Raw genomic sequence first — 24,488 nt, forward strand, 5'->3', positions numbered from 1 at the left:
AGTCCTATCAGAAGCAGATCACAGAATAAGCACACACCTAAAATTAAACTGAAATATCCTGACTCCCTAGACAATATTTTCAATATATAGTACAGCAGAGTATTTCTATGTGTAATGTATGTACACACAGACACACTCTATAGGATTCATCATACGTACGCAGAGCAAGAAAGCTTGAACCCCTCTCAGAATTGTAACCTTTTTCCAGGCAGGTGGTGGACTACCTACCCAACTCCAGCAAAGCCCAAAGAGATACTTCAGTGAAAACACGCCTGTTTGCCCGTAACCAGGGACCACAAAGGCCAGGCGAGGAGACTGCAGACCAGGTGTGCAGGATTCTCCCCTTGCACAGCAGGCAAGCCTGCACACCAAATGGTGAAGCTCAGTGACTGCTGAAAACATGATCAGATGGCCACCCACATCTCTTCTAGCATGCAGCATACTCCCCTTACAGGATGTGCACAAGCACATACTACACTTTCTCACTACCCACTTATTTTTTTAACTAAAGGCTGCATTTAGATAGGATTTCCTCCTGAGAGGAACGGTACTGCTGTTGCCTAGTATGGATTCTTACTACCAAAAAATCTACTATCCAAAGCAACTGCACCCGGGGTGATGCCCTTCAAAGATCAACCCAAAGATACCCTTTCCAGGGAACCAAAGAGATAAAGCAACCAGTAGTTTCTGGGAAGTGTAGGCCCACAAGGGAGCAGTGGGGCATCCGTATGAACTCCCGCACCACAAAGAGACGATGCAGCCATGCACTCCCAGCACACAGGCCAGCCAAAATGAGTCTCTGCTCTGAAGCCTGACAGCTTGGATGCATACAACACTTCACTGTAAAATAACCCCCAAAATAAGTTTACTTTATCTTGACAGGATGTATGTGTGATAATCCTTTATCACTGTTTTTTGCACACACTTACATATACAACAGTTCTTTGATGATAGCATTTGTGAAATATTTTCCCAGGGCTAAAAATGAATTATAAAACAATCTCCTACTCCCCAAGTACCAGATAACTATAATTTGTCCGGATTTGACATGGAATTTTAGTCCTTAAAAGTTCTTCTTTAAAGAAATGAGTACAAGAAAGTTTGTAGGAAAAGTCTCAGGCCTTGATCTATTACTGTCACTTCAGAGAACCACGTGTGGACAGAAGCATATGTAAATTTTGGTTGTGCAGTCTGAGACTCCCATTTTTTATAGGACCCTATAAGTGAAACATTTCCAGGTGGAGGCATGACAGCAGATCAGACCCAAGAACACAAGGAGCACACAATTCATGAATATTTGTTTTTGTTTCTCTTTTTCTTCATTTAGGAGGCTTTGCATTAAATTGTAATTGAGTAGCCCAGCCAGAACTCTCCATGCCATGGGGTTATTTTGGAAGAAATGTTTTTTGAACATGTACTTAAGAGACAGCTCCAGACTGCTATCTGTGCAGAATTTTTGTCACTACATACATTATGCTCTTTACTTTTGAGGTTTCTTTAGAATAAACTTTACTGTGGCTTTCCATCACTGCAGCTTCCTAGGAATCTTAAAAAAGGAAACTAAAACCCCAAAAGTTCTAAAAAATGTATCTTTGTACCGACGCACACCACAATCTCATGAATTAAGCAATCATAATTGTGTAACTAGCACAACTGTGACTGGGATTATTTAAATGTGTCTCAGCCGTGTTCTCAGCTCTCCCCACTGGACCCTGTGCAGGAAATATTTGCCAGCAGCTTTGCTACAGGAAGACACAAAATCCAGAAGTCCTGCAGTACTTTTGTAGTTAGCACGCCTTTTAGTAGGATTATTCTATAAAAATATTTGTCTTGTTCATCCTGCTTTTTATCAATTCAAAAAGCTTGGCCACAGATACAAAACAATCTATGTGTTTTCACATTTAGTGGGGTTGGAAGCACTGACTACTTAATTAGAAGGTTTTGATAATGGGGTGCAGACCTGTAAGATTAGTAGCCAGAGATACTGCTTATATAAGGCAATGGTTTGGTGTAAGATCTTTCATTTGGAAAAAACCAAGTCTGAATGTCACCCCTATTCCTGTTCGCAAAGGCTTCAAGAGCTGCCACCCCAACTTGTACTTCTGTCATCAGACACATGAAGATCCACACTACCACCACCTGCCCTTCTAGTCACCAGACATGCTCTGATATGCCATCAATTTTCTCCCATGTCTGTCTATGTGTGTGTATATCTTCCAGTTCCGATACACAAGTCCATCAGCAGGACTACAAAAAAAGTCTCTTTTCATAGGCACTGAACTCAGACAAAAAGTTAGAATTATTTTCTTAACAAAATGCCAGCTAGACCAGCAGAAGTGAATTTTGGATTTGGGGGGAAAAAAAGACTTGTATAGCTAAAGGTAAAATACATTATCAGTTTGCCTTTAAGCCACCAAAATTATACAATATACAGCAGGGGTCTTCCTAGTAATCATGCTCACTTGCTTGCTTTCTAACCCTTTGGAAATAACACCTGTATCTTTAGATCCTTAAACATTAAATTTCGCTGGCATTTTGAGAAAATATCCATGTCTGCATAACAAAGTGACCCTCCAGTTTGCCTTGCTGTTTAGAGTCATTCCAATGAAGTGAAACTGTACACAGAGCTGAGACATCCTGCCCACCCTTTAAGCTCTTAATCCCCTGCGCTGGACAACTGCTTACTTCTCTCACAAGCATGCAAAAAATTATCTGTGCTGCAACATTTAATCCATCAGCAGATTACATTTGAAAACACTGCGTTCTTCCTTCTTTTGGGACTCACATACTCATGGAGAGCTGCACACTTCGATCTTTTACTGGAGGCAGCACTGTGACTGACATACTTAGTTCTAGTTTAACAATTCCAAATAAGTTTTAACCAAGAATGACATTTCAAACCAGAAAGTACAGCCATGCCATTAGGCTATCTGACAGCGACATATTTTCATGAAGTATGAAAAAGTTATCCCCGAAGTTGCTCACCTTTGGATTCTGTTATCTTTCCGCATATTACCATTTTAAAAATATTTTCATATCAATGGCTATGAAGCTTAACTGTCTGCTGCATCATGAGACCCACACACTTTTCAGAGAGAAACCCACATAGCATCCACGCATTTCAGCACTTCCATTTATATTCAAGATGACTCTGCCTGCTTAGAATTGAATTCCCTTCCCAACATACACTGGCTACTTGTGATCTTCAGAGAGGAAGCCCAGTGACACTTCACTTCTGGTCCGCTAGCAATGGTATCTTGCCTCTATTGCTCAAACACTCTGCAGCAGCCAGAGCTCGCTGCAGCTTCCCTGCACGAAGCAGTGCTGAGGACCACCAGTGGCACAGCCCTCCAGCCCCATCGTCAGGAGAGCCAGCTGCTCTGAGCACACCAGGTATGTCCTTCCCTGAGATCAGCTAAGCAGGAACGAGCATCCTCTTAACTTAGGCTTGTATCTGCACTGTGTATTGCTTTAAATTAAAATTCCACCCTCAACTGAAGCCTTGTAACTATTTCCATCACAAGCCGTTTTTAAGGTATACATACCGGCACTGGCATGGTTCACAGGGGCTTACATATTTCATTTTGCGTCTTCCCCTTTCCTGGTGAAGAAGATAACAAGCTTTGCAAAAAATATGTATGTAAACAAGATCCTGAATGTACCAGGGCAATGAAGCATCCTGGTTCCATGCACAGCCTGGAGCTCTGGACGTCTATAAACCAATGAGTGCTTTACAGTGAGAGCACCACCAGAGTGGGCACCACTATCTGTCTGCCTTTTTATTATTTTCTTCCTAAGCAATGACTCCTGACCACCATAAAAACTGATTTGTGAGTTACTCAATATATTGGTTGGAGTTAGTTTAGCAATTTTATATTTCTATCAGAATATGATCGTGTTTTAAATAACGATAAATACTGAAGAGACAACTTTGGACAAAAAGAGCATGTGAGCATATTAAACACGTCTGTTTTACTATTACATCTATATAAAATTACTCACACACAGCCTTTTTGACAAACTCCACTGCCAATAGTCTGCTAGAACTATACAGTGGAATCACTCCATTCAAATTACAAACCTGATAATATGTGTTTTGTTTAGTTTGTATCATGTTTTAAGTACAATGATGGTCATCAGAAGCCCTAAACAATAAACAAAATGGAAAAATAATACAACAGAGAAAAGTGAAGTGAAAGGGAGCAAGGAAATGTCACTAGCCAGACTGAACACAGGATGGCTATTTAAAGCGACTGGAACCACTTTAAACATTTAACATGAGAAGGTGCATTTTGAGGGTTGTTTTTGAGCTTTTCCTCCTTTACCTCAATACATTAAACACACATACAAACTTGTGTTCTTAACTCGGTAATAAAAGCAAACACAGTTATCTTTATTTCCTTCTGGGCAATAAGCTAGTGAGTTACAGCACTAGACTGGAAGCCTGAGGAGCAGGGTCACACTCGCCACCCAAAGATCCACTCAATTTATTTTAAAATACTTTGCATTCAACTCCCCAGAAATATTTTGCAAAGAAAACAACCCTTGACTTTGCAAGAACTAAACGACAACTTTTGACTTCAACCTAAAGAAATTTCTCGTCTAGAAAGAATGAATTTAAGATTCCAATCAAAGGCAGGCTGCGTTTAACAACTTTTGCCTACTCTCATTCTGGGAATGCAATTACATTATATAAGTACGGGGCTAGTATTGTTTTCTTCAGAGGAAAAAAGCCAATACAAAACTACAGTTTGTTAAACATTCACTCACTCAACACCAACCCCAGAAGTGCTAACTTCCAGAACTCCATTACACGAAGTTGAGAAATAAGGAGAGGCAGCGCTAATTTGCAGCACACGTGTTGTTCAATGTATCTTTACACTCAGCTGAGAAGTAACAGCCATACCTGCCATATGCACATGACACAAGACAGATTTCCTTTAATGTTGTCAGGGTTGACAAGACCAAGATGCTTCACTTTCTGTTTCAAAGCATTCTCCAGTTTTTCTTGTGGGCGGGGGGGGAGCACAGCAGCAGCATGAGGGATGGGAAAGGATATCCAAACAACTATGATCCAAAGTAAGCGATACATCTACTGTACAACAGCAAAGTCCCATTTCTAGCATGAGAGCAACCACAATCTGATACAAGACCTCAGGAAAGGAGCTCAGTGTTAGAAAGCACTGAGAATCCCTTCTAAGCAAGCTGGAATTTTTAAAGTCAGGAAATAATAAATATGCAATCAAAATCTAAACATGCAACGTGCGTGCAATCAAAACTGTGCTACAGTTTGCCTCTCATACTGAAGATCAACTCCAGCTCTGTGCTTCAGCTCTGACTGGCCTGGGATCAGTGCATGCTAAGGTCACACCCTGCCCACGTGCTTTCATTAAAAGCCAGAAGTATCTAAACCACAAGTTCTGTCCCACTGACAAACGAACACCTCGTGACTGATGACGACGCGTAAGGGGAGAAGATAAATGCATAAGACTTGCTGCTTTAGTACAGAATTGGTCAATCTTTTGAGCAGTTCCCACTTTCAGCCTTGCAGTCCCAGAGCCTGGTATGGATATGACTGCAGGGATTTCGCATGTACCTACACTCGCCAGAGACTAACAGGCTACCACATGTAAAAATCAAGAGGTTTCTCCATGAAGAAGCACCTTTTTTGGAAGAATAAGGTCTATGCACGCATCCCCCCCCAAACTGGTCATTTCAATTCTGTGCAGCCTCAGAGGCTTGCATGATCAAGACAGTGGGGAAGATGACACCACACTGCTGAGATGACTGCCAGGTGTGACATTGCCAGCAAACCTCTGGTTAGTAATGAAAATTAAAGTGTAAATCTAACCAGGCGAATCTCCTGACAGCACAAGATATTGAATGCACAACGACTCAGAGCGCCAACGGATAATCGCATGGACTTTCTAATCAAGACACTGCAGAGCAGAGTCCGAGTCTGTGGATTTTATGACACTAAAAAAGGAAATTTGCAGGCAAAGCACGGAGGAAGTTTACTGCTCTTATTTATAACAAAACGACAACAGAATCCCATGACCGAAAGTTTCCATAGCTGTTTCCATCAAAAAAGAAAGACAATGCACGACTATGTACAGAACTCAAATGTGCCTGTTTCCTAATGGTCATTTGGTTACGACCTTGTGGAGTGCTTGTTCACCAATGGCATCCCAGAGAAAACTAAGATATCTCTTTCATACTCAGATAAAGACATAAGCATGATGCTTTTCTCCCTCTAACCAGAGCAGTGAGACTGCCCAGAAAACTAGTCCCAGGACAGTACAACGCAGAGGAAAAAGGCAGCGGGCTAGTGGGACGGGACAGCTCTGAGACCTGCCTTCCTCGAGGCAGAGGTACTGCAAGGTCAGCGTAAATACTCCAGATCACACACCTGTGCTCACATCCACCTTAGCTAGAAGTCTATTTTATAGATCTAAAAATATCAAATTACTGAGTCATCATTCAGGGATGGAGGCCTATGATTGGACTGTAAATCAGCTAACCAGCCCAGGAAGGAACACTACGCTTCAGAAAAACATGAAAGAAATTGCTCTGCACTGCAGAGAAGAGCTAGATCTAGCTCAAGCTCGCTGTACCCAGGAGCAGGGCACAGCTCTGCATATCCACACCTCCTGGCATGAACTGAGCACACGTGCAGTAAGCCTGAGACATTCTAACACTGGTAATGCAGATGTGGCTGAAGGGACTTCTGTTCTCACACGTGTACAAGTAACATTAATGAGCCCTGGTCATGCTGAAGTGTAAGAGCCATCTCCAGAAAACCAAGCCATTCTCCTGGCCGGAGTCCCACTCCCATACCACATCACTACCCTCAGGTCCAACACGGCGCACAGTCACCTCTGCTGCCAATGGAAAGCTCATAGGTGGTTTTGGGCCACTTTGAGGAAACTGGGAAATAAAAAAATTGGGGTTAGAAATAACATACTAAAAAATAGTGCTTCCTTCTGTCTCTGCCTACGAAACAAAAGGCACCTGCAGCATAACTGCAACAGCAGGGACTGCACAGCGTAGCATCTTCAATCCCTCTGCAAAAAGCCTGTTGTGATACCAGACCTGCAGTCTCCCTTGGAAATCCTGATGTCTTCTTAGATCTGCTTTGTAACCAGCTCCTCAGCTCCTTTTCAAGCAGCAACAGAGGGTAAAAACCCAGCTTTCAGTTACAGGAAAGTGGGGAAAGCAGCCTGGTGCTGGTACCTTTGGAAAACAGCCAGGCAGGAGGGTGAGGAGAAGAAAGTAGGAAAAAGCATTGGTAATTAAAGCTGAAAGAAACCTGGAGAAGCTGGCTACCGGCCTGGGCTGTGCCCTGGAATTCACTGCCAGTTTGCTTTGAGGTGCTAAGTCTTCAAACAAGAGTATCAGCTTTGTTGCAAGGCATTTTACCAGAGCCGAGTCCTTCAGTGATGTGTTTGCCTTATTAGCCCGTAGGAAAGACTATTTCTGTTGCACAAAGGTTGGTAGTTCAATCCAAATTGTTGGCTGCGGGCACAAGTCCTGATTTTCTGATGAATCAGCAAAAAAGGTTATTCAGTTCTTTGTTAAATACTCAGTTGCTTGAAACAATAGGAACAACTTTTGAATGTTCAAGCTATCTTCTCACCACGCAAATTTTCCCTTTTGCTGGGTCTTTGAACAATGGCCTCCTTCAACAGAAAGTTTGGGGTGCTGCATATAAAGTGAGAGCTGCCCTGGGAAGGAAGAGGTTTAACTGAGGTTGGTGGACAGTTTTGCTTTGCCAAGAGGTTCCTCTTATCCTTTGTTTTACGTTTCTCTTTCAAACTCACTTATCTTGACAGACAGCACTTTTCTTCCTCTTCTGCTAGGATCTCATCTGAACACAAATGGAACATTGCTTATTTTAATTTTAGGCTTAGATCAGGAAGCTATGGGAAAAAGTTTATTATGGGTCACACCCTGAAAGTTGACCTTGGTCTCAGAAGGGATATCAAGGCTTCTGTTGCTGTTTCTGGGGAGAGATTAAAAAAAAAAAGCCAACAAAAAAAAAAAAAACAAGCCAAACAAACAAACAAAAAACACAAAGAAAGGGTGCTTTTTTTGTTTGTTTTTTAGAATGAATTACAAACTGTCTCAGAGGGCCAGAGGTTTTTAAAGCACTTGTGATCAGCCAAAGCCTTACCTGACCCTCTCCTCTCATCCTTGCTGCAAAAAATGACAATAGGGTGCATGGAAAGAGATGGAAAGTTTGGCTGACTAGGTGCCCTCTGGGGAGCACCTGAAAAAGCTTTGTGCATCCTCCTGCAGCTGCAGAAGGTCTGCCAGAGGCAAATGGGGCAGGCTTGCCCTTGGATAAGCCTCCTCAGCCCGCACTGCAGTCCAGAGCAGCCAGCTCCAGCTAAAGCCTCCCAGGGAACGGGCTTCGCAGCAGGGCGGCGCGCTGGCACGGGCAGGCCCCAGCGCCAGCTTCGGGCAGCAGGCGTGCTCCAGGAGACTGTGGCAGCCCCGGCCCAGCCGAACATGGGCAGGGAGCAGCAGCACTTCACCCTTTGGAGACGTGTTCCTGTCACACAGCCGAGAGCCTGGGCCACCTCCAGCCCTGCACAAAGCTCAGCTCTGCCACTGTGAGACTGCAGCCCAGCTGTAAAGAAGAAACAGCTCGTGTTGCCAACAACTCATGTCTCTCAGTGTGAAACTGGGCTCCCAGCTCACAGGCATGACTCCTGCCTAGCCAATTTCCACATTCAGAACGAGGATGAGAACGGAAACAGAGTCTGTATTTTTCCAAAACATGCTTCAGTTAAAATAGTACCCCATGATGAGCAGGGGAAGGAACAGGCTTCTCCAGGGCCCCCTGCCCGGCCCAAAACCCTCACCGATATGTTGAGCCTCAGTTAAAGGAACATGTCGCAGTAACAGCAGTTTAACAGCCCCTCACCAACCCTGGCAAGACCCCCGGGGGTCCGGCAAAGCACTCAAAGCAGCATGGCTCCCCCCAGCTGCTCCCAGCCCGTGCCTGTGGCGCTGGGCACCGGAGCACAGCAGCAGGCTGGTCGCTACCGAGCCTCCCCCAGGAGGGAGGGGAAGGGCCCGAGCGGGGCGCAGGCACATGCAGACACTGGATGTGCGCACGTGTGTGCACACACCCACAGGGGAGCAACTGGCACCGGGAATGAAGCAGAGCAGGTCATGCCAGGCAAGTGTGCTGAAAGGGTTACACTTGTGAGACGGAAAAGAGCGAAGGGACATGCAAGTTCTCCTCAAAGCCTTCTAAGGACTCTAGGTGCATGTCCTTCCTGAGGAGGGTTAAAACCTGCAACCTCTGGCGTTCACTGCTTCTTCCCAAGTTACAAGTTTAGCCCTCTCTTCTCCTGAGGCACATGAAGAGCTGTAACTCTTTAGGGCAGACAGATTTCCTTCTATTTGCTTGACACTGAAGCCTGACAGTATGAGGCATGGCGCACAAACTCTATGGGATGTGAATCCTAAAGCTACAGCCCACCAGCCCCCAGGGAAGACACAGCATCACAGGGCCCACAGAAGCAGTGCCAGGGAAGCAGGCTGTCATCGGCAGGATCCCTGTGCCAGGCAGCTGAGAGGGGACCAGAGTGTGCCCCGCCTCGGACGCCCAAGAAACTGAAACCAAACTTCCACATCACAGCACCTGCCTTCCAGACACAAAATGCTCAGATTTGGGTTCCTGGAAAGGTTGAAAGCTCACACTGCCACGTAAACAGAATATAAGGCAGGTATAAAAATTCTCAATAAAACAAACATCCAAACTCATCACCTGAAAGCAATGAATAATTGACAATTATGGCTCTGAACTGGGAATCTTAGGAATGAGAGGGGGCAAGAATACTCACAATGCAGAGACAATTTTGTCTCTGAAGATACTCCCTCATTTCGCTAAGATTCAATGAAACTTGAGGGGAGAAAAGGTCTGCAGGATCAGGTTAACACACACGGGCCCTGTGTAAAGGATGTGTACATGACAGCAGTGCTTTAGTAGAAGGTACATTAATTTGTCCACACCTTTTGGCTCCTTGTAAGGTGGTAAACACCCATAGAAGGAAAGTCCATGAGGAAATTGTGTCTTTAGGGCTCGAGTTAATGTAAAGCAGAGCTCAGGTCACGTACTAAATGTTCATTAACACTAATGTACACAACTTACATATTTCACTTTTTAAAAATAAACATATGAACTTCAATTTCTCTCCCCAAACCTCAGATCTCACTCAGGATACACTACTTTCCCACATTCATGGAAAAGAATCTAATTTTTGCATTACCATACATTTCCACTAATTTCGTCTCAATTTCAAAGCCTCCCAGTGAACATATGGGAGGAAAGGGAAAGGAGGAAGACAGACAGGTGATTAAGGTTAAAGGAAAAGAAAAAGAAAAAAGAAGAAAAACAAAAAACCCAAAAACCCATACACCAAAGAGTCATCACTTATCCCAAGAACGCATCTCCCAGCCTTTGAGCACGCCCTGAACAATGACAATGTAAGCCCATACGCTCCAGTTTGGAAAACTCCCATTAAAAAAGCAGAAGCTATCAGGGTAGTAAGCTTTACAGAGAAGGTCAGAGCCAGGCCTGGGAACAGCTTAAGAAAAGAAAACACCAGCCTTTAACTTAGGATTGCTTACTGCTTTGCCAACTGCACAAATGCATCTCTCTTGAAACCAGTTCAACGCTGTTCTTCATGGAAGTTACGTGTAAGTACACAAAAATAGCACTGGCCATCTGCAGCGCTTGATATCTCGACCACATTTGGCCAAGCAGCCAGGCACGATTCACCAGCTCTTCAGCTTCCTGCTTGCAGAGACACAGGACACTGACCCACCAGCACTACCGAAGCAGATAATGAAGATAATATCGCAAAGCATTTGCTTAAAGAACTAAAGCCTATCCAGCTGCAAAGGAGCAGCAATGGCTAAAGCAGAGCACACAGAAGACTGCACTCCAGCCAGTAAGTAACAGAATCTGCTGTAGCTTACACAGTCTTTACAGTGTTTTACATTCTAAGGCACTTCTAAAGGGCTTATTCTGTAAATCTGTTTCATAGCTGAAGAGGGACCACACATGCAATTTTATACTTTTTTCCAGGTGAAAGACTGCCTTTTCATTACACATTTCTGTACGTTACCAATGCTTTCAAACATTCTCTTCTGATTTTTAAATAACTACCACTATAATTTCTTTTTTTTTAAATCAACAAATAATGTGAACAGAAAATCATCCATGCATTATGCAAACCACAAACAAATTACTTAGAACACAAATGAGCACTCATAACTGTAAATAAATACAGAAAACCAAGGCAGACAAACTCCCACACCTATTAGGCTGAGACACGGAACAGCCTTAAGCTACGCCAAAGGCTGCTTCTCTATAGGTAAGCACTGCTCTGTTTTGTGTATCTTGGCAAAAGATATTTTTCTTAAGCAACTACTTTTTTAATTTATGACTGAGGAAACATAACTATATAAACCCCACAGATCAAAACATTAGAAAATAGAATTAAAACCCAAATATTTAAATGACAGATGCTTCTATTAAAATAGAACGTTAAGGGAACAATTTCTTTATGTAAGCCACATTTTACTTCTTTAAAATATTCAGGTTTAGGACAATAAAACTACTAATTATTAAAATGTTTTATTAACATATTGTCCCGGTTTTAGCTGCCACAGAGTTAATTTCCTTCCTCACAGCTGGTACAGTGCTGTGGTTTGGATTTAGGATGAGAACGATGTTGCTAACACACTGATGGTTTAGTCATTGCTGAGTAGTGCTTACGCTAAGCCAAGGGCTTTTCAGCTTCTCATGCCCTGCCAGTGAGCATCCTGGGGGGCACAAGAAGCCGGGAGGGGACACCACTGGGACAGCTGACACCGACTGCCCCAAGGGATATTTCACATCATATGATGACATGCTCAGCATACAAAGTGGCGGAGAAAGCTGGCCAGGAGCTGCTGCTCGGGAACTGGCTGGGCATCGGTCGGTTGGTGGTGAGCAATTATTTTTCATTTGCATCACTTGGTTTTCTTGGGGTTTATGTCTCTTTTTGTTATTTTTCTTTTCATTAATTTTTTTTCTTATTACTAATTATTTTTTTTCAATTATTAAACTGCTCTTATCTCAACCCATGGGTCTTTCCACTTTTACCTTTCCAGTTCTCCCCCTCATCCCGCTGGGGGCGGGGCGAGTGAGCAAGCAGCTGCGTGGTGCTTAGTTGCTGGCTGGGGTTAAACCATGACACATACTAGAATAATTCCAAAATTGATAGTACAGTTACTTCTAAAAGCTGATCGGTTTAATCCTCTTAATACAAAATCATAAACTGACCATTCCTCATACCCTGGTCCTAACTTTTCCTCTTACATCCACTATTCCATAATTCAGATATTCAGATACTGTAACTGATAGGAGACAGGAAGAATCGGGGGGGGGGGGGGGGGGGGGGGGGCGGGCCCCACGGGTTGAAGCTCAATTAAAAGAAGCGGAATATTTGCATTAGATCTGAAAATGATCCCACATGCAAACAACTCAAAGCATTCTCCATGTTTCTGTGTGAACATCAGGGTTTGCACAGATACTTCACAGACTCTAATCTTTTAATGTTAAAATGTTGTGGGTTTAGAATAATTTAGACCCTTGTCTAAGAATAAGAAATGAAAACAGAATGAAAAGTTTAACTTATCAGGACAATTAGGCTGTTACATTTCAGATTTAAAAAGCAGCATAGGGACTCCTGGGCAACAAGAAGAGATGAAACAATTGCTGGTGGGTTTTGCAAGACAGAAATAAAATTCCACCCTTGGGGCGTCCTCAGGCTGCAACTAAAGGAGCTTGCACTGCCTGCTTGTTTTAGCAAGAAATACACAATCTTATCTACAGCTGCACTTTACACCTGTTGGCTCTCCTTACTCGCTCTGTCCTTCAGAACACCAGATATTAACCGTATATGTCAAGAAAACATCACATAAGATCTTTCTGATGTAACAACTTTGGTCAGGAAAATCTGTTATAAAATGCTGTCAATGCTAAATGCTGTCTGCGCTAACTGGTGCCATTTTATGTGGCATGCTTTTTCCTGCCAAGCTATCAGCAGTAAGCTTTTTACTTAAGCTTTGTTCATGAACTCAGCAGAAGCGATGCACGGGTGGGCGACACGCTGGAAGCACTGTCGAGGCAGCCAGACCACCCCCCCGCAAGTTCAGGCGTGGGGCTGCCGGGGCTCCAGCACCTGCCCACGTTACCCCCGCTCACCCCCACCCTGCCTCCTGCCAGGGCAGTGCAGGGCACTTCATTGCTGTCATCCAACCTGGGGACAAAAACGTTTATTTTCCTCGTGGCTGGCTTGCCTGAAAACATCAGCCTGCAACAGTTTTGGTTTTTTTAAAAGTGAGAAGATGGGGAGAAGAAGGAAGAAGGAAGGAGGGCAGCAAGGAGAACAAAAGCTTGGTACTCGGTACTCAGACCTGAATCAGTTTTAGCAACAGATGTTTTGGGTCCAACTGGAAATGAAAATTCATTTACAATCATAAAAAAGTCAAGACCTTTTACTGCAATACTGCATACTTCCGAGAACTGTTGATGGGACTCCTCTCAGCCCAATCACTGGCAGGAAATGCTTCTAACACATCGAACTTAAAAGCTTGGGAATGTTTTTTCCAAATATAAGGAATGAGAAACACACATAAAATCATTAATTCTTAAGAATTTATGAACATTGGCTGTGTTACACAAAGAAAGTCAAACCTTCACACCCCCATCCAAGCCCATACAACCAGCCAAAAGAATACAGGCAGCCAGGGGCAAATACAGTCCCAGCAACGAGATGTCACAGCTTTATTCCATGCTTTTTGTTAAAATACCACTTTAAAAGTTAGATGATACAGCCAATTTTTTCCAAATTGAGTAAGTCAACTGCTCCCTTCAGTTAAAGAGATGAGGAAGAAAATCCATGCCAGGACCTACTGCTGCCCAGTGCAAAGCAGAGGGCTGCAGAGGGCTCCAGTGGTGGTCAGGTGCTGCCACTCTGCTAGGTGGCACAGGGTCCCTGTCTACAAGGTCATTCACGGGGCTGCAGTCCCTGTGCAGGCATCAGTGGTGCTAAGTGGGGACACTGCCAGAAGGGTCGACTGCACATGGCTTGGCGATGCAATGCACACAGGAGGAAAAAACACAAGGCTGACAGTTCACAAGGCCCAGCAGCACCATCAGGACTGGCTGGTCTTAGGAGAGCCCCACAGGACAGCATTCTGAGCTGGAAGAGGTCCAAGTCCAGCTTTTGTTTGAGTCATCCCATGTTTAGGAAGTCGGGAGTTTGTAAATAACAGCATAGCATGAAAAAAACACTTCATCACCAACTGCAACCTCCTCCCTCGAGTATCTTAAAATTTTGCCCTTTGGGATCAAAAGTGAGAAGTACTGCTAAGATGTAATTAGTTGTTTACACTTCTGTTCTTCCCCTTACTAACCACAGACAGGACATACCCAGACACCAAGGCTCGTCTGGGTTGGCAGGAGCCACTGCTACTCATGGGGATGCAGCAGCAGTGACCTTCACAGGACACATGGCCTTTCTCAGCCACTTTCACAGGGGATGCTGCTCTCACCGGCACTCCGAGGAGCTGCCTGAGTAGAAATATGGCTCACTCTGTCCTCTCACACCAGACAAGAGTGGTCTTGAAAGCAAGAGATGGAAGGCACAGCAGCAAGGAACAAAGACTCTCTAGAAGTCACTGTCACATTTACCAGTCCTGCTTTCCTCTGAGCCATGCTGGAGGATGGGTGCACTGAGTGCCATCACATACGATGCTATCGCAGTTTTTCACTTACTGCTTTCTGCAACAGGAATGCTATTTTGTATTTTCTATCATCCTGATTCAACTATTCATCCTCCAGTACATTCTATGCATCTACAACAAACAAGAACTACCACCACCCAGTACACCATTTTAAAGGGTTGGATTACTACATGCTGTATTTTGCATGCTTTTAGTCTCTTAAGTATTAAAATCCAGACATTGCCTTACAACAAATGTTATAATAAGAACAGAAAAATAACAAAATCTTCGTCCCTTGGCAAACTCACAAGAAGTCAAACAGACCAACATATCTCCACAGTCACAGCAAATACTCCTTCCACAGGAGACCAGCCATTACAACCACGGACCCTGAAGGTCTCCACCTGGGCACCTACCCCACCGGCTGCCAGGCTGAGCACCTTTGTGCAGATGCAGAAAGGCTGGAGACCAGCCCCGAGAATGCACCAGCTGTGAACCACCCAGGTGACCAGAGGAGAGCACTTTCCCTTGGACAGCCGCTGCTGGACCCTGCCGGTTCTGCCCCCCAAAATGCCCAGCTATGTGCCTGCAGAGAGCACCCCAGAGAAACGACAGCCAGGATCCCACCCCCTGCAACTCACAGCTAGCAAGCCTTGCTTTTATTTCCCTCTGCTGGTCCAGCTCCTAACAAACGCGTGAGCACGCCCACCCTCCAAAGCCCCACAAGGAGACCCACAGCAGCCTGCCCTGATGGCTTCCAGCCAGCAGCTGCCTGAGCGCTGCTCAGAGCGGGGAGCTCCGGAACGTGGGGCAGGCAGCTCACACCACAGCAGGCAGGGGTACACATCCTAACTGGGGGCTGCTTTCCCACTGGATTACACCAGCATGGCTGGGACTGCAAGTTCAGACCACTACCAATATTCCCTACCACATTACAAAGAACATCTTAAAAAAAAATTATTCTTCTAGCACAACTCAGCACAATTTGCAATTGCTTTATTTTGTGTATTGCGCTTCCTCTTTCTCTAGATTTCTCATAACATCAGAGGTAACATTTGGCACGATCTTCCACCCTGATAAACTCCATTATGCAGTTCAAAAAAGATTTCTGGGGACAGCGAATGCCGTCAACAATTCCTGACCCCATAATTGCATTCCCTATTTATTTATTAGACAGCTGCATTAATTTCCATAAACAGCTAAAATGTGAACTCAGTACTACAGAACCTTTATCATATTCAGGGTAAAAAAACCCCAAACTTGTAAATATTACTCTTATCTTCAGTAAAGCAGCCATAAACTTTTAAATTTGACAACTAAGTTACAGAAGTCAAGAAAAAGTGCCTTAATGATATTGGAAGGATTACAAATGATAGTGTGAGGGTTTGAATACAGAAGTAACTAAGCATTTGTAATGGTTTATGTGACCTTCCTTCTGTGCATTTTGCCAAGCAACGTGATTTGCAAACTGAGTAAGTTCAAAACTTTTATATATTTTACCAAATCAGTCTTGTTAATTTGGTGAATCAAGTTTGCTTGTTTTGCAGTATAGTTGATATTATTTACACAGAATAAATATACTTCACGCTGGACCAAGCATTTGAACATGAAATGCTGCTGAAGTATGAAAGAGTATTCTCACAAATCACAAATTGCTGGGTGCTAATACATACCCTCCAACACACACCAAACAGCAGCAGTTACACAGCAGCAATAAAACAGATGTTTTAAGAATTGGAAAAAGGGGGTGTGCGTGCAAGAATCCTTAAGCTTAGTCATCACCTCAAGTAGCATTTGGACCAGAGTCCTACACTGACCCACCAATTAACATCAACAGAGAAGTGTTCACAGTTTCCAGATGAACCCTAGCATGGAATGAAGGGTGAATACCTGTGCCATTTCAAGCTGTGTATTGCTTAGTGGAGCTGCTGCAAGTTCTCAGTAGAGAAGAGAATGTTCTCGTTATGAAGGTTTAAGGGCAGCTTGAACAAGAATGCAACCAGAACAAGCATGGAAGGGCAGCTCCTCTATAAAGTGGAAGCATGCCTTCTGCCAACTACATGCAACCCATCTCTGCAATCCACAAATCAGCAGAGCATGGCCATAGCAGCAGCAGTGGTTATGAGGATCCAGAAGCACCAAGCAGCTGTATAAAGGCCACTCGGCTAGACTGATTCTTTACCAGAGCACAGGAGTTAGACCATGTGGTGCCACATTGCCACAGCTCCTACGGGATTCACACTGGGACTCATGGCTGATGGAGGAACAGGCTAGCAAGGCAACAGTGTTGGGTACCAGTGCTGAACTATTCAGAGCAGCAGGGACACGGCATTCCACCAAGAGCTGAGTGCGTGACCAGGTGACAAAAAGAGCAGATGAATTTGATGACAAACACAAATTATGTGACGTGCAGCATCATAAAAGCCTCTAGACTTACCCATGCAGTGATGGGCTTCAGGTTGAACATGACTTCTCTATGAGTTCGTCCCTAACTGATCTTGAAGTCCTCCTGAAAGATCAGAAGACTTGTCTGCAGTACTGATCATTACAGTCAAAATAGGTATTGCACTGTGGGAGCCCCTCTGCACCACGGAATTACTGTCCTATGTTATAATACACAACTCTAAGAAGTGTATTTTCCAGTCTCTCACATAGGTCTCCCAGCAAGAAACGAGGCCCTGTGCCTGAGAATGGAAGGTGCTTTAGACCCTTAACAAAGGGCACCACAGCAGTCAAGTCACAAAAGGTAAGGACATGCCATTGATATTGAAAGATCTACAGTCTGACTTGGACTTTGGCCTCCTTCTCAACCACAAACAGTTGATAAACTTGCTGGTATCAAATGTAAAATTTGTCGAGGGTGTCTTTCATGCTACACAGACTCAACATACTTTAGAAAGCTTTAGGGCCCACATCTCTAAACATATGCTTCTGAAAAAATCCTTTGTTGTATGATGCCTCAGCACAAGAAATACTTCACGAACTCCTATCTGCTACTAAGTGCAAGTGTACTTTGCTTCAGGAAACCCTACAGAGCAGGAACAAGTTCTAAACACATCATAAGCAGAGCAAGAGTCCTGCTTAGACAGCCTGACAGGAGGAGAAGAACACGTACACAGTAGACAGCAAGGGGAAGAGAACAGGTTTTAAATACAGTGTGTTACCATCTTAAATAAAAATGCCATTCGCTACTGGTGCTTTTCCAGGAGACCCTTCTAGTCTTCGCAATGTCACCCTAAACCTTTACCTCCTAAATCTTATTAGGATTATTACCTCCTAATCTTAACACACCTATTCACATGGTAGTTATAGCACCTGCTCTCCACACCATCTTTTCCCTTTAAAAACCCAACCAAACAAAATCAAATGCCTTGAGATGACTAGAGCTGAAACATAAAGATAGGATGGCAGGTCACTGTATGGGAGAACTACCAGAAAGACATTAACTACAGGCTTCAGGTGTGACCACGGGTAAATGCCTGCTCCGTTGTTATCCATGCAAGTTCTAGAACAGCAGCTAAGCACTGGTCAGCTTTTACAGGGTCTGCAAAAAGGACACAGAAAACAACACAGCAGAGGAAACAATTTTGCCTATTTGAAAGAAAATTTCCAGTTCTAGTTATTGCAAGGTTGCATTCTGTTTGAATCTGCTACACGGAGGCTTCAGCTACTGACTCTGAATTGTGGCAATACGGAAATTCTTCTTTTTCTAAAAGATGAGGTGGGGGAGGGGGAGCAGGTTTCACAGCTCCATGGCACTTACTTTCCAGTTGCCTAGGTTCCTATTTGCCAAATGCAGCAGCATTAAATCCCGTAACTGCTCTGCCCTCCCTACAGAGGACAATCCAACCCCCTTAGACATTCTGTCAAAGAACAGCAGGCAGCAGATGTGACTTTTTCTTGGAGATCCTCTAAAATTTAAATCTGACTGACTTGAGAGGACAGCTCTAGCTTCTACATTATGCTAACACACACACTCCTGAGTGTCGTGCTACTAAAAGTTTAAAGCAAACTGTGCTAGCTGCACATACAGGCTTCTTTGAAGTGAACATTAGAAAATACTGGCATACACTAGATATTTCCACACTTGACTAACAGAAGAGTGTTTTTTATGTCTGTAAACAAAACAGAACACTGGTTCAAGGAATATTTGTGTCCCCCACATGCTGCCTGGTAAACCAGTGCTAAAAATACATACTACTCCTTTAAGGCTTAATGAGATGTACTCAGAGTCACAAAAATCACTTGGCCCAGTCCCCCTCCTAGTTGGCAGTGCATAGGCTTGCTTACACCCGCAGAAAAGGGGCAGCACAGGGCATGAGGACAACGGATTAAAGTTGAACAGAGAAGCAAATGGATTTTCTGTTCCAAACAGCAGCATGCCCTTCAATATCATCAAAAAGTGAGACGGCACCACATGGAAAGTACTAAGTATGCATCCCTGCTGGAAATGATATGGTGTGGAAACATGGTCATTTCTGAGAAACATGCCAAATTTATTTTGAAGTAAGAGTAGAAAACTTGTACTAATTAACAGAAACCATAGTACCATTTTATCTTACTGAGACAATCTTTCTCTGCTTCTAGGAACAAAGATATTGTAAGATGTTCAACTCCAGCACAAACTCCTTGGGAAACAACTGCAGCCACAGCACAGTAATAACTAAGACAGTCATTCCCCTGGTCTACTGTTTAATTTTCATAGTAGGACTCTTGCTGAACAGTGTAGCAGCATGGATCTTTCTGTATGTTTCTAGCAAAAAGAGTTTTATTGTTTATCTCAAAAACATCGTTCTTGCCGATCTCCTAATGAGCTTGACATTTCCTTTCAAAATTCTTGCTGATTCAGAAATTGCACCTCCACAGCTCAACATCTTTGTGTGCAGATACTCTGCTGTTGTTTTTTATACAAACATGTATATCAGTATAACATTTTTTGGCCTCATAGGTTTTGACAGATACTACAAAATTGTAAAGCCTTTACTCACCTCCTTTGTTCACACAGTTAACTACAGTAAGGTGGTCTCCATAATCATATGGCTATTGTTAATGCTTATATCATTTCCAAATATGATTTTAACTAATGAAATCACTAAAGAAAATTATTCCAGAAAATGTATAGGTCTTAAAAGTGAGCTTGGCAGACAGTGGCACAAGGCATCAAGTTATATTTGCACAGGGATTTTCTGGGTTGTTTTTCTTCTTCTAATAATTTTTTACACTTCTATATCAAAAAAAATATATCGCTCTTATAAAAAATTCCAAAGGAACTCAGAAGTGACCAAGAGAAAAACCAGTCGTAATATTTTCAGTATCATGTTTGTATTTGTCATTTGCTTTGTACCCTATCACCTCTGTAGAACACCATACACTCTAAGTCAAACTAGCTCACAATTCAACTGTCAGTCAAAAACATCTCTGTACTATGCAAAGGAGTTTACTCTTGCACTGTCTGCTGCAAATGTGTGCCTTGATCCCATTATTTATTTTTTCCTTTGTCTACCCTTTAAAGAAAAGCTGTATCAAAAACTGCATCTCCAGCTGAAAACCTCAAGTGATGTTGAAATTTCTAAATCCAGACGATCTAATACACTTCGGGAAGGTATGAACATAGTGTAGTCTGAGGTCTGTAAAACAACGTACATTTCAGAAAGTGCATTCAAGAATGCAAATGTCTCAAACTGAACAGATGAGACCCATCACTAAAACTGAAAAATATTTCAGTGTAAAATACCAAGTGGTGTTTTTTCTGTATAAAAACATTATTGCATATTGCCAATATATTTACTATGTGCTATTTCAGCTGATGCTATGATTGCATTATGGTGTGACACAACCTATCTGGATATGAAAAAGAGAGAGAGGAGTAACTGGAACACCACATTCTGGAGCTCCAGGCCATGGTTCTCTGAAACGACTATCCAACAGACCCAATAATCAAACTGTGTCGCTGTTGTTTCTCACAAAGCCAGGCACAACACGTATGACTATCAACAAACCAGCCTGAAGGGCCTGGAACAACCCATCACTCCACGTTATCTGGAGCAGACCCCTCAGAAGCAACACGAGCAAGTTCAGCCCAAGTCTCTCTGACTTGGCCTCCACCAGCCGATAAAAGAGGACTGAGATCCAGAGGGAAAGCTCTCTCCTGTGTTTACCAGGCCACAACATAAAGGGCTGAAGGCAACGTGCAGCTTGGGAAAGGACTCTGTTCTAACAACTGGGGGTGGGGTGGGGGTGGGGGTGGGGAAGTGAGAGGAAGGAGGGAAAAAAAAGGAGGAAAAAATACACATCAAATCCTTAAAGATCTGCACAGAGCCTGAAAACCCCTTGGTAAAATTAAGCTAGGGAAACATTCTATAAAATTAGGAATTAAACATGAGTAGTTGTCACCCTTGGACACCCAACGTCAGAACATTTCTATAAAATGCAATGCTCAATATAAGCAAGCGTTTAAAGAGGATCCTTCTATAACCTAACCAGCCTAGCTACACTGTACCATATTCCTCAGGACTCTTCTGAAAGAACATGCTGTACGCCAAAAATGTTCACACCAAACTGACTGGGATCTTAGTAACTCCCTTGCTGTTGCTGAAGAAGGAGGTAAGAACACTCAAGGAGCAGTCTGGAAACACACACACAAAGCTGTCTAGAAACTCTGGGATATATTTAAATCTAGAATGATTTGTTGGTTTTCCCATGCTTTTGGCACAATGATAAAGCATTTCTCTCTGTGTAAAGGTAATACCTGAAAGCCACCAACCTTCTATATATAAAAATAATATCTTTTTAAATTTTATTTTTCAGTGAAGCTTTTTTTTTTTTTTTTTTTTTTTTTTTGTTGATTCTACCATTGTACAGGGAAAACACACCAGTGCATAAAGTACCCACAAAAGCTTTCAGGCAGTGGCTCTGGAAGATTAATGCTTTCATTTTACTTAACAAAGATGACATAGGAACAGAAAACAGAAATAACATGCTTCACTTTCTGCCACTGTGTTTCATTTCAGTCCTAACAAATAATCTCTCAGGGTGAATTAAACATATGGTCTTTTAACCTTCTCCAAGGCTGTGGGTAACATTTCTCAGCCTGAGACCACCAATCTACAGTTAACAGTATTTACCATCACAGAGGATTATATTTCAGCTAAAGGATTGGACAACTCTGTGGAGTTTAAACACACCTTTATGGAGCGTATTTACCTCCCTTTATTTCCCACTTGCCAACCACAAAGCATCCAGCACCCCACACCTGAGGAAACCTGGATATTCATCCTCCTCCTGAACCAGCCTTTAGGGAACATGGGTTGTGTTTTTAAAAGAAAACACATAAAAGATTATTTATATGGTTCTTTCAGAGCTCCCTGACTCTTGTCAAACTGACACTTTGCAGGCTCTTCTCTCCAAGCAGGGGAAATAGTCTGTTGGAGAAGGGAATCTGCTGCTTTGTGGGAGATTTTTTGTCATTTATGGCAAAAACACTTAGTTCCTTACATGGCATGGCTTGGTATTTGCCTACGTAAATCTAAGTAATTGCAGCTGTGAAAGCACACTGGCATACAGAGATGAAAGCAATTCTACAGTATATGTTTGTATAACTTTGTAATTACTTTCCAAGCTTTGAAAAAATTATTTGTATTGTAAAATTGTTTCCTCACCCCCACCAGATTAGTGATACGGGAATGACAAAAATTTACATCGAGGCACCCAGAACGGATGCCAACCAACACACTGTTTCACAAACGACAGTAAATTTCTAGCTTTTCGTTTGCTTTGACAAAATATTTCTCCAATAGCTTCACTAGTCACAAGATGCTTCTGTAACCCCTGATCCTACTGCCATCTGCCACTGTGTGACAAGTCTCAAATAGCACTGTTATTAAACCAAATTTCTACTCCACTGCCCCAACCTTGCTCTTTATTTAGCTATGGAAGGGAAACTGGAAGGGAAAGGTATGGGGCTGATTTTTTGTCTGCCCTGGGTAAGTTAATTCTTTCAAAGCACATCATGCCTCAGATAAACCTAGCTGGCTCCTCAGACACCCAGAAGTCTTGTGGTCACAGTAAGTACCAGCTCTTGCCTTGTCAACTTACACCTGGAGGAACTTCCCTAAAATTCTTTCCGTGAAAGTTACAGGCAACCCAGAGCTAAACAAGGTTCCCTTTTGACAGTGACCCAGTCCTCAGCTGCAGCTTATCCTCCCAGCTTACGCATCATTTCCCCCCATGGCAGCACAGGAACAAGAGGTTGGGTTTGGTCAGTTTATTCTTTGGAGAGCTGATTCAGCTGGACCTGGAATCTCTCTCGCAAAGGCATGGTGCCCCTGGCAAGAAGTGGCTGCGGCCAGCTGCCAAGAGATGTCAAGCACACATTCGCTCAGAAAAGTTGCCATGCTCACACATTTCAGCCTCTCCTCCCCCAGCCTGGTAGGGTTCCTGGTCACTCCTTTGTGAGGAGATGTTGTTCTGCTGTTCAAAACCTTGAGACAGGACCCAGGTAGGGTGGGATAAATCTGCTTCAAAAAGCCCATAAACACCTCACCCTTTAAACCACGCATCCTCTCGTAAACCTGCCCTAGTCACCAGCGACACTGCACAGCTGCCTACCCAGAAGCCAACTCAACATTACACCGGACAAATGACAATGCTGCCGTTACTGTGCAATGGGTTATTTATGTTAATATTGTGGGGTAAGGCTTCAAAATGGACCATTTTCTCTGCCACTAATAGAGCGCAGTAATTTTCCAGGAAAAGAGCTGAACCTAGTAAATGGAAATCTTTCCTCCAAACACTATTTCAGGACAGAAAGCTCACTCCACAACTGCCCTGACATATAAAAATACCCTGGTTGTGCAGAAATCAGCAATATGACTCACAGAGTTTAATTTTGCAGGATGCCGTCTCAAAAAATGATCTCTACTGTAAAATAACAACAAAAGCAACATACCAAAGAGGCGGCAGATGCCACTTTACCTGACAAGGCCGCACAACCAGCAGATGTAATGGGGCAGCACCCCTTGTACTGGCTAACTTTAACACAAAAGGAACAGGAGGGAAGGGCTAGCTTCCCTCTGCCAACACCCATATTTTCTCATCTCATCCCAATAATTAAGTCCAATAAATAGATTTTTGTGAGAAATTTTCATTAGCAGATCTAATAATCATCACTTCAGGGCACTGCATATCTGTAAAACACTTCAAAAAAATAAAACTAAGTATTGATAATTGGTGGAAGGCAACAGGACAGGCTAAGGAGCTCCTTGCTATCTGACAGGAGGCCGGTGTGCTCGGCTGGCTGCTGATGACATTGGTGCCCAGGACATGGTTATCTACCTGTATTATCTGGAGTTCACAGACTGGTTTGTACCAAGCAGACCAGATCTCCCCCCTCTCCAACAATGGCAACAGGCTACACTAAACACACCTTACTTCCTTATGCTCTGAAATATATATCCATCAGTTTTTTCTTCATCCGATATACTTATTTCTGCTCAGAATTTGTAACTACCCCATACCAAGATCACTCCTATTTTTCATTTACAATGCAGATATTACAATGGGATAAAAAATTTTAATCTGTCAGTGAAAGTCATGAAAAGACATGAAGAGAAAAGACTAAAATGGATAGTTTGTACGTGTTTGTACACAAAAAAAACCCACCTTCTTGGCTACATGATTGAAGGACGGCAAAAACA

General features: G+C 43.2%; 2 protein-coding genes across 13 annotated transcripts in view; one reads left to right on the plus strand and one right to left on the minus strand.

Moving 5' to 3' along the window:
* MED12L (mediator complex subunit 12L) overlaps nt 1–24,488 on the minus strand; it is a 150,752-nt gene that overhangs the window by 82,284 nt on the left and 43,980 nt on the right. The gene's annotated exons all lie outside the window — the stretch shown is intronic.
* Nucleotides 10,525–21,599, plus strand: P2RY14 (purinergic receptor P2Y14). The gene is made up of 3 exons (XM_040613274.1): nt 10,525–10,967; nt 17,437–17,539; nt 19,381–21,599. The coding sequence occupies exon 3, from the start codon at nt 19,399–19,401 to the stop codon at nt 20,410–20,412; it is 1,014 nt and encodes a 337-aa protein (XP_040469208.1). The 5' UTR covers nt 10,525–10,967; nt 17,437–17,539; nt 19,381–19,398; the 3' UTR covers nt 20,413–21,599.

Source organism: Falco naumanni, chromosome 13 (assembly GCF_017639655.2).
Source record: "Falco naumanni isolate bFalNau1 chromosome 13, bFalNau1.pat, whole genome shotgun sequence".
In the NCBI taxonomy this organism is placed as follows: domain Eukaryota; kingdom Metazoa; phylum Chordata; class Aves; order Falconiformes; family Falconidae; genus Falco; species Falco naumanni.

Coding starts and splice junctions, on each gene's coding strand:
- P2RY14 (XM_040613274.1), top strand. CDS start 19,399: ATGTTCAACTCCAGCACAAACTCCTTGGGAAACAACTGCAGCCACAGC.